We start from the raw sequence: 10,887 nt of genomic DNA, 5'->3' as shown, positions 1-10,887 counted from the left end.
AATTCAATTTTTTTTTATTCAAATATCAACTCAAAATTAAACCCCAAGCAAACACACCCTTTCTAAAAAAAAAAGAAAAATTGAACATTTTTAAGTAAGAATCCAATATCTTTAAAAATCTAAATTAATGTTTTTAGATTTCAAGTGATTTTTTAAAATTTAACTGAATACACTTAAATTTTGAGAATTTAATTACAAAATTGTATGGTTGGAATTTGAAACTGTAATATAACGTGTAATTTATATTTTTATTGAAATATAGTTTTATATTATGTATTCTAAAAAAGGAAACAATGTATTTTATTAAAATTTGTATAAAAATTAATAAAATTAATTTTTATTTTAAATTATCAAAAGAAAAAAAAAAACCCTTATAAATTGTGTAAATTTAGGGTAGTTTGGAAAATTTTTGTTCCTATTAAAATGATATAAAATGAAATATTTTATGAAAAACAATACTTTCCTCAGTTTTAATACAATAGTTTTATTTACTATTTTTGTTCGTCCCAAAACAATAGTCTTATTTCCATAAATAAAAATATCACTGTATAACTACTACCTTTACGCTAATACACTCAAAATGATAAAAATGTCTTTTATCTATATTTTTTACCGAGTATCAATATAATATCAATATTCCTTAAATCTCGTACCCAACACAACAAAGACTATAGTTCCGGAACGAAGGGAGTATATTTTTTTAAAAAAGATTACAAAAAATCTAAATAGTAAAAATATTAAATTTAGAGTTAAAAAAACAAACCCTATTAATATAGGAATCCACAATCCAAAACTTGGAAGCATTGGATATTTTAACCATGACGGTGACGTGGAAATTTAATATTTTAGAAAATAGAAACGTGAAAAACACAAGCAAGCAAATCTATTAAAACTGTCCCTGTCACCTATGTCACTGACACTATATCAAAGTTATGTATAGTAATAATAATATATAGTAATAAAATAAAATCAATAGTATATAGTAATATTAATTAAATCAAATTGCATTTCTAATTGAGTCGTTCCCTGTTCGCATGCGCTGTCAGCGACAGTATATAAATTCGCAATTCTATACGGTAGTAGAAGACAAAAGATTTTTGTCATAGCTAATCGGCAATCCTAATCCATTTTCGTTGTTCGCTATCGCCAATCGGAAGCTAAGGCACATTCGATTTTCGTTGGAAATGGATGCAGCGAAGGTTGAATCAAGCGGTACTGCGGGAAAGCCCATACGATGCCGAGGTAATTGGTCCGCCATTACTTGAACTTACAAATTACAATCCTATATGCGTATTTGGATTGGACTGTGTGTTTTGCGCGCAGCGGCGGTGGCAAGGAAGGCGGGGGAGCCGCTGGTGATAGAGGAGGTCATTGTGGATACGCCGAAGTCGGAGGAGGTTCGCATCAAAGTTTTATGTACTTCCCTCTGCTTCAGCGATGTTACTTTCTGGAGATTGAAGGTACAATCCGCGCCGATTGTTGTATTTTTCGCTTAAAAACTGTTGTAGTTTTTCCGTATTTGATTATTGTTTTTCTGTTTCAATCTGTTGAAGGAACCTCCTGCGTGTTTTCCGAGAATTTTGGGGCATGAAGCTGTTGGGTAATGTTTTGTAGCTTGCTTATTGTTCTTCCTGATTGAAGTTCAATTGCTTCGTTTGTAAATTGTAACTGCTTATTTACTTCAGTATTGAATCTAAATGCATCCGCCATTTACACAGATTCAAGTTTACAGTCTTAATCAAATTTCATTTGTGTGTGTTACTTCTGTTTGATTTGCTATTTTGGTACCTACAGCGTTGTTGAGAGCATTGGCGAGGGTGTTACTGGACTGGTTCCAGGGGATACAGTCATTCCAATATTCGTTGCAGATTGTGAGGATTGTACAGATTGTCTATCGAAGAAGAGCAATCTGTGTTCAAAATACCCTTTCCATGTCTCTTCATCGATGCCTGATGGCACGAGCAGATTTAAAGATCTTAAGGGAGAGAGTATATACCATTTCCTTTCCGTTTCTAGTTTCACCGAGTACACGGTGGTGCATCTTGCTAATGTAACAAAAATCGATCCGGTGATCCCTCCAGACAGGGCTTGCCTCTTAAGTTGTGGAGTGTCAACAGGTGCCATTGATCTTCGCATCGTGTGTTATTTTGAATTTGCAACACACTTTTGAATAAATTTCTTTTTGGCATCTTTGAATCTTGTGTTTTTCAGGTGTTGGTGCTGCCTGGAGATCAGCCCAAGTTGAGGCAGGATCGACAGTTGTTATCATTGGTCTCGGGTCGATAGGGCTAGCAGTAAGAACTTGAGTGATTTAATTACCTTGTGTGGATACAAATCATAACATCGTACTAATTTTTAATTTGTGTGAAGGTGGCTGAAGGGGCAAGATTCTGTGGCGCTGCAAGAATCATCGGGGTTGATATGAATCCTGACAAAGCTGAAACAAGCAAGTCTTTTAGTTCCTTGTTTAAAAATCGAAAGTTCATTAACATGTTCAAGTTACAAGAAAACACTGATCAATTTTGATTCGATATTTAGGCCACAAATGATTCGTCTGAGATTAAGTCTAACATTTGTCTTTCCGTATAGGCAAGAAGTTCGGAGTGACTGAATATATCAACCCACAGAGCCTTGGCGATAAGCGTCTCAGCGAGGTATTGCCTATTCAAATATAGCCCTTTTTGTTCTTCGCCTCAGATGTCCATGGATTTGGTTTCGACTGCATCACAGGTCATAAAAGAGATGACTGGTGGAGGTGCAGACTATTGCTTCGAATGTGTCGGAAAGGCTTCCTTGGTTGAGGAGGCATTCGCTGCATCGCGAAAGGTTTATTCTCCATTCTTTCAACGAGCACTTATCGAAGATGTTTCTGGTCTTTATTACAACCGATTTTCTACCAGGGATGGGGTAAGACTGTCGTCCTTGGCGTGGACAAGCCGGGAGCACAGCTAACATTCGGCTCTTTCGATGTCCTACATCTGGGAAAATCGATCATGGGATCCTTGTTCGGAGGACTCAAACCGAAATCCGACATACCGATCCTCATCCAACGATACTTGGACAAGGTCATACTTTCTTGATACCTCTCTTGTCTGTGCAGTTTTGGTGAATCTGTGGTTTGAGTTTGTGTTTTCTGTGCAGGAATTGGAACTGGAGAAGTTTGTGACGCATGAGGTTAGTTTTGGGGACATCAACAAAGCTTTTGAGTTGCTGCTTGAAGGGCAGAGCCTCAGGTGTGTTATTTGGACGGATAAATGAATTTTTACATTATCGTTTCTTCCCTGTTTGGTATGAATTATGCACTGTTTGTTTGAAGTTTCTTGAGTGAGAAACCAACCCTGAATAATGTAATAAGATTGTGTGTCTTGTTTACGTGTATTTTGTATTTATATGTTTTTGTTTGGTGTGATATGATGGCTTTAATAAAAATTGAGTGTCAGTTGAGTGTTTCTAACTATAATATTTTTATTTTAATATAGATGGAATAATGTGAAAATACAAACAAACACTCCAACTTACATGTATGATCTCTTAAGATAACTATTGTGTTTCTTTCTTAATCATGCTTTTTGTTTCTTGTCAATGCTGCATGTGTTTGTCTTTGGATGCTTAATAGATATTAAATTTATCATCATAAAATATTACAGTCGTTCAAAAACTAACGTCCTACTTTCATATTTGAAATATCCAATAATTATTGTCCTCTTTTTAATTTTATACACAAAATTTACTCTTTTACTCTTAGGGTGTGCTTGTTTGGGGATTGGATTTCCAATCCATTATTCATCCTATTTTTTCCCCCAAAAATATCAAATCAAACACCCATTTTTCATTTTTTATATTATACTAAAAATTAATTTTACATTCAAAACATCACATCAACACCTATTTATATATCACATCATACAACTATTCAAATTCAAAATTTTTACTATTCAAATCTCAACTCAAAATCCAAACCCTCAAACAAACACACCCTTACTTTATTTACTTTTTCATTTTATATACACAAGATTAAGGACAAATTTGTCATTTTATAACAAAATTCTAATTGCCTAAAAATACGTGTAAATACTAAATAGAACATTAGAAAATGGACGAAGAGAGTATTATATCTTATTATTACATGAATATTTTATACTTAAATTGAATCATACTTTCAAGAGAGCAAAATAGATTTTTAACCATCATTTTATACTTCTTATTAATATAATATTAATGCTAAATTGCACAAAATCCACCCGTGATTTTATAAAATTGTACAAAATCCCTCATACTTCTAAGACTGCGTCAAACTCCCTCGTCGTTTCATAAACTTTGCGTCTAACCCCCTCAGTGGTCCTTATTTAATGATATTTGACATAAATGCGCTCAAACTACGAATAAATTTTAGAATCTCAATTTATAAACCCCTAAAATTACAAATATATATATATTTTTTTATATTTACCCTAAAAAAATAGTAAATATACTCAACATAGTTATTTTTTATCAGGTTTTAAGAGTTTATTTTTACTATATTTTTAGGGTAAATATAAAAAAAAAATATTTGTAATTTTAGGGGTTTAAAAATTGAGATTCTAAAATTTATTCGTAATTTGAGCGCATTTAGGTCCAATAACGTTAAATAAGAACCGCTGAGGAGGTTAGACGTAAAGTTTATGAAACCACGAAGAAGTTTGACGCAATTTCAGAAGTATGGAAGATTTGGTGCAATTTCATGAAACCAAATTTTGTGCAATTTAGCCTAATATTAATATTATCATGCAATAATAATAATAATAAAATTACGAGAGTTGTTTTGGGTAGGAATAACAGTACTTTGTAATTTAAACATAATTTTTTATTATTCAACATATTTTTAGTAAAAATAAATTATTTTTTAAAATAAAATATAACATCAAAATATTATATAAACTAAAATCAAATAAAAAATCTAAATTCGAATCCAAACCAAACAATTATTTATTGATATAATATTTTAAGTCCATTATAATTGTTTGAGTTTATATTTTATCTAGAAAAAATTATATAGTACTCCATTTAATATCATATATATATATATATATATATTTAACAATTAAATTGATATTAAAATTTTAATACAAAATTTATAAATAATTTAAAAATAAGTTTACATATATATCTATAAAATAATTTTAGGAACATGGACGTTGTTAACCAATAGGGCGCCGGCGACGGCATGGCCTAAGTACCTCCTAATAATTTAAACACTTATGAACTTTATAAATAATTTAATAGCACACTCACCCTACGACCCTTTCAAACAGTGCAATTTAATAATACTAGCACCAACAATTTTTGACCATTCATATTTTAAATTATTATGTTTTTTTTAAAGTTTTTAAATAGGCAGCATTTAATTATAATAATTTATAGATAGTTTTGTAAAAATAAACTTTTAAATTTTGATATATGTTTTTAAATTTTATTTTTCATCATTTAGTTATCACACATAGTGTAATATTTATCTATTTAAATATAATATTTAGAAATAAATTCCTCTATAAATATTTAAGTATGTTTAAATACATCACATAATAATTACGGTCTAATTCAATTAAATGGCCATTTCATAATTACATATGCAATTTGAATTCTAAAAAAAAAAAGTCAATATCAGCATTTATTTATTTTAATATAGGTATATTTTATTATTTTTTACCTATAATAATAAAAAAAATAAAAAGGTGTGTGTTTGTTTTTGAATTTGGATTTTAAATTGAAATTTGTATAGTAAAAATTTTGAATGCTAATAATATGTCATATAATGTTGATGTAATATTTTGAATATAAAATTAATTTTTAGTATAATATAAAAAATAAAAAATAAATATTTAGAGAAAAAATTGAATAAATAGTAAAATTTGGAGAAAATATCCCAAACAAAAAAATTTGAATGAATAAAAAATGTCCATCGGAGCGAAGTAATAATTTGTAAATTATGTCATTTTTTCTTTTATATGTTTTAATAGTTTGCAAATTAAGGCCAGAAGATTATTATAATTGATGGGTATAAATTTTTTGACATTGTTGAGAAAGAAAAAGATTTAAATTAAGGGTGTGTTTGTTAAAGGAATTGGATTTTCAATCATCAATTTTTTTTTTTTTTTTCTCAAAAATATCAAATCAAACACTTATTTTTTAATTTTTTTATATTATACTAAATTAATTTACATTCAAAACATCACGTCAATGTCTCTTTATATCACATTATATAACTATTCTAATTTAAAATTTTTACTATTTAAATCCCAATTTAAAATTCATACAAAGCCACCCTGCAGTATAAAGGTAGTGTAACACTATAAAGGGAGTATAAAGGTAGTGTAACACTATAGCAGCAGTAACACTATCGTCATTCAATCCTCGTCCCCAAATGGATGAAGCTGCTGCGAGGAAGCCGATACGATGCCGAGGTATTCAATTCTAAGTTCTAACCACCAATTTTCGATTTCTGCAACTTGTTCTGATTCTCTCAATGTAATGAAATTGGCTGACGGCGCAGCGGCGGTGGCGAGGGCGGCCGGAGAGCCGCTGGTTATAGAGGAAGTGATAGTCGACGCCCCGAAGTCGCGGGAAGTCCGAATCAAGATCATATGCACTTCTCTCTGCTTCAGCGATGTCACAATCTGGAAACTCAAAGTATGGTAAACTTGTCCAATTCTTCCATTCAAAGAAATTTGTGTCGGAATATCTATTGAATTTGATCTCGTTGTCTGATTCCGCCATTGAAGGTTCCTCCTGCCTGTTTCCCGAGAATTCTAGGTCACGAAGCGTTTGGGTAATAATTTGTATTCATCGTCCAATTATACTTAAAAAAATTGTATAAATTCCTACGTTCTAATCGCTCGATCGTTGCCTTGGAGGCTACGACAGCGTCGTCGAGAGCATCGGCGACGGCGTGACTGAACTGTCTCCGGGAGACACCGTCATTCCGACGTTCATGGCAGATTGTTTAGACTGCACAGATTGCCTGTCCGAAAAGAGCAACCTCTGTTCCAAATTCCCCTTCCACGTCTCTGCTTCGATGCACGACGGTACCAGCAGGTTTAAGGATCTCAATGGAGAGATCTTACACCATTTCATCTTCGTCTCGAGCTTTTCCGAGTACACAGTCGTCCACGTTGCCAACGTCACGAAAATCGATCCTTCGATCCCTCCAGACAGGGCTTGTCTTCTCAGTTGTGGAGTTTCAACAGGTCTGAGTCCTTACGATCAATTTCATTACATTTTTCTATGAATCTTCGAAAAGGTTGTAAGATCAGTGGCTTGAATTGTTTAGGCGTAGGCGCAGCATGGAGGTCGGCAGGAGTTGAAGCAGGGTCAACAGTCGCCATATTTGGCCTCGGCTCGATCGGATTAGCAGTAACAACCTTAACCTTCTCACCTTGTAGTCATTTTATTACATACAACAAACAATAAGGACATTGTAGGACTAATTCATGTTTGCTTCTAGGTAGCCGAGGGAGCTCGACTGCGCGGCGCAGCAAGAATCATCGGCGTGGATACAAACCCCGACAAATTCGAGACAAGCAAGTGTTCATAGCTACTTCTTTATTACAAATCCAAAATCATTTCTAACATCGTTGCCGTATAGGTAAGAAGTTCGGAGTCACTGATTTTGTGGATCCAAAGAGCTGCGGCAAGAAACGCGTCAGCGAAGTAAGGAAAACATACTCTCTTCACAAATAAATACATTTTTCGCCTTTGTTCGAGTTCGATGGCTGTAAGAAGTTTTTAATCCGTTCTTATGATCCAGATTATAAATGAAATGACTGGCGGAGACGGCGCAGACTATTGCTTCGAATGCGTCGGGAGGTCTTTCTTGGTCGAGGAGGCCTTCGCTTGTTGTCGGAAGGTTCCTTTCTTCTCCTCCTTTTTATCTTATTACAACAGTTACAAAGTACTAACAACATATTATATAACAACAAATGACTATGATAACATAAATTATATTAATATAATACAAATATAGAAATGCGGATTTTGTACTGATCAGGCCAAGCAACTGTAGTGTTAATTTGACTTAGATAACATGTCATATATATGGCCAATATATATTTACCCATAGTGCAATATAACTTAAATTATATAACACATATTTTGTGATACGTAAAAATATATACTGATTACATATATAACATATGCAGATATGGACAAATAAACACTGTACTGACTTGACCGGATGAAAAGTTGATCAATGTTTTAAATATAACATATAAACTGACGACATATTACATTCTTTCTTTTGTAATAACCGAGCTTGGATGTGTAGGGATGGGGAAAGACAGTGGTGGTCGGGGTCGAGCCGGGCGCACAGCTGACGTTTAGCTCTTACGACATCCTTCATATGGGGAAAACTGTCATCGGATCCTTGTTCGGAGGCTTCAAACCGAAGTCGGACGTGCCGGTCCTTGTCCGAAGTTACTTGGACAAGGTTGCATATATACTACAATGTCTACATTTTATATTTTCTACGAGTTCGAGTTTGAGTTCAGCTTTTTTCTGTAAACAGGAATTGGAACTGGACAAGTTTGTGAGTCATGAGGTTAATTTTGAGGACATCAACAAAGCTTTTGAGTTGCTACTTGAAGGGAAGAGCCTCAGATGTGTCATTTGGATGGGTAAATGAATCCAACTAATTAATTAAGGGATGTGTTCTATGTGGTTTTTACCGCATAATTTTACTATTAAAAAATTAATTTTATTTTATATCATATTATAAATCTATTTAATAAAACTTTTGATTGGAACCAAACTTATGCATTTCATTCTTGAATAAAAATAAATAAATATTGGATTAGTTTATTCAATTAAAAATTCCCAACATATTGTTCCTTTAATATTTAAAGGTCACAAACTTTAGTGGGCCACGTTCTTTTAGGCCCAATAACTACATTGAAAATCAGGTCCTAATATTGAGATCGTGCACACGATTTGCAAATTAAGTATCAATCGTAAGTACTATCCATTAATTCCCCACGTATATTAATTACAAAAATTGGATGTGAACAAAGATTAATTTTGGTCATATCAATGTGTCACAAATTATGTGTAAGAATATTAAGAAGGTGAACTCTGGTCTGCACCAATTGCCTCATTAATCTGTCCAATCCGGCGTCGATCTCGCCGATGACGTCATCGGCGCCTTGGAGGCTCACATGCACCCGCCGCACCTGATCATCAACATCATCATACACATGAACCCTAGATTCGTTCTTCCTCATCTTCCCCACCACCGATTTCACCGCCAAATCCAAATTCCTGATCTCGCTCACCATTAATCCGCCGTCCGGCGACGATTTCGTCGCCATCAGCCTGGAAACCAGCGGCCAGCCACCGGAATTGACTTCTCCGGCGGCCGGATTCAGAAGCCCTAAAATGCTCCTGAAAACCCTAATTGTGGCTCCCGCCAATTCCCGGAAATGGTCGCCGTGGCGGCCGCCGGCGGTTTTCTGCATAAAATTCTTTAGCGATTTCGACGTCCTGGCGGCGGTTTTGTTTGTGTTCCTCCGGCAGGAGAAGTACGCGGCTATGTCCGGCTGCACTGCGGCGGCGTCCAGACCTTTCCGGCGAAGCGCCGACTGAAGGCGGCGGACGATTTCCCTGAGGGTTTGGAACAGCTCCCTAATAGCACTGCAAGCGTCCATTAAATCGACTGATTCTGTAAGAAGCTCATCGATTGAGGTGCGAGGAAGAAGGCGGGATTCCTCTACAGTGAGTTCCTGTGCAGTGCGGTACAGTTCCTCAACCCTACACAGATCTGATAAGATCTCCTCTGAGGTAATTTCAGAACTTTGTTTATCCGATGAATAATTACGTCCTGAAACCTGCCAAGAATTGAGCTTCTGGAGGGTCTTATTGGGGTGATGCAATCTAGCAGGTAAACTGATGGACCTGAAATGTGTAGTGTTTGAACTCAGGGTTTGGGATTGGGCTTCCATGGCTGGTTAATTCTTGATCTGATCCGATCGAATAATTGGGGTAAGATGATAAGGGTATTTATAGAGACAGTAGTGTCCCTGGAAATGGGAGAAGGGTTTCATTCTTTAATGAAAATGATGGGTATGGCAGAGTTAGAGGTTTCTTTATGCACAATCAAGAAAAGGGTTTCTTGATTTTTTTGAATTTTGGTAAGAATGGCTAAGTGGCAGCAAAAGAAAGAGGTGTCCAGTGGTGGTCTGCAACGTGGCTGTCATGCAAGAATCCATTGCTAATTATGGAGGCTCCACTTGTCCCTCTGCCTCCCAAATCATTGCTGACATTTAACCAAAAGGCAAGAAAGTAAATTAATTTAAAGCCCTCTTTTTTTTATATATATAAAAAAATTAGATTAAAATAAGAATCGATTTGTTTGTTAGTGAGGGAGGCTAAAAAGATTTGATTTTGGTTTGCGGGATCGATTAAAATATTACGGTGGTTACAACAAGCTCCCCACCTATGCAATTTTTTTATTCATTTTATTTTTATGAAGATTAGAAGGCACACGTAGGTCAATTGAAGTATCTAGAATATGCATATACTACTAGATTTTTATTATCCACCGTATCTGAAATTGATAATATATATTTTTTAATTGAGATATTATTGGGCCTTGGATTTGGAATCAGGCCCAGAAGTATTGTTATGGGCCGGCCCATTGTGCTGTCGGGGATTCTTTATTTCTTACTAATTATGTTTTTAGCACATTAATAACGCATTAATTAATTGTGGTTTGTGGATTGAGACTTGAGAGAATCTTGTTTATTGTCTCCCATGTGGTAATAAACCTCAACCGTACAGTACTGAATATGTCCGGGTGGTACGAATTGAACATAAACATTTTTCTGACATTATTAATAACTTGTTGGCTCCTAAATTGTC

At 34.5% G+C, this 10,887-nt stretch overlaps 3 protein-coding genes across 3 annotated transcripts; 2 read left to right on the top strand and 1 right to left on the bottom strand.

Annotated features, from left to right (window-relative positions):
* Positions 1–1,069: 1,069 nt before the first annotated feature.
* On the top strand, positions 1,070–3,460 carry LOC127257508 (alcohol dehydrogenase-like 7). Its single transcript, XM_051283966.1, has 10 exons — positions 1,070–1,242; positions 1,324–1,460; positions 1,554–1,600; positions 1,795–2,117; positions 2,212–2,294; positions 2,371–2,446; positions 2,590–2,654; positions 2,731–2,826; positions 2,901–3,065; positions 3,142–3,460. The coding sequence occupies exons 1-10, from the start codon at positions 1,185–1,187 to the stop codon at positions 3,256–3,258; spliced, it is 1,167 nt and encodes a 388-aa protein (XP_051139923.1). The 5' UTR covers positions 1,070–1,184; the 3' UTR covers positions 3,259–3,460.
* Positions 3,461–6,333: 2,873 nt separating this feature from the next.
* On the top strand, positions 6,334–8,795 carry LOC127257035 (alcohol dehydrogenase-like 7). The gene is made up of 10 exons (XM_051283297.1): positions 6,334–6,440; positions 6,530–6,666; positions 6,759–6,805; positions 6,901–7,223; positions 7,307–7,389; positions 7,481–7,556; positions 7,622–7,686; positions 7,784–7,882; positions 8,300–8,461; positions 8,540–8,795. The coding sequence occupies exons 1-10, from the start codon at positions 6,401–6,403 to the stop codon at positions 8,654–8,656; spliced, it is 1,149 nt and encodes a 382-aa protein (XP_051139254.1). The 5' UTR covers positions 6,334–6,400; the 3' UTR covers positions 8,657–8,795.
* Positions 8,796–8,936: 141 nt separating this feature from the next.
* Positions 8,937–10,092, bottom strand: LOC127257037 (uncharacterized). The gene has a single exon (XM_051283299.1). The coding sequence runs from the start codon at positions 9,966–9,968 to the stop codon at positions 9,066–9,068; it is 903 nt and encodes a 300-aa protein (XP_051139256.1). The 5' UTR covers positions 9,969–10,092; the 3' UTR covers positions 8,937–9,065.
* Between the last annotated feature and the right edge of the window lie 795 nt (positions 10,093–10,887).

This window comes from Andrographis paniculata, unplaced genomic scaffold (genome assembly GCF_009805555.1).
Source record: "Andrographis paniculata isolate CXL003 unplaced genomic scaffold, ASM980555v1 Contig57END, whole genome shotgun sequence".
In the NCBI taxonomy this organism is placed as follows: domain Eukaryota; kingdom Viridiplantae; phylum Streptophyta; class Magnoliopsida; order Lamiales; family Acanthaceae; genus Andrographis; species Andrographis paniculata.
Note: the sequence above shows the minus strand (reverse complement) of the source record. Positions and strands in the feature narration are given on the sequence as shown.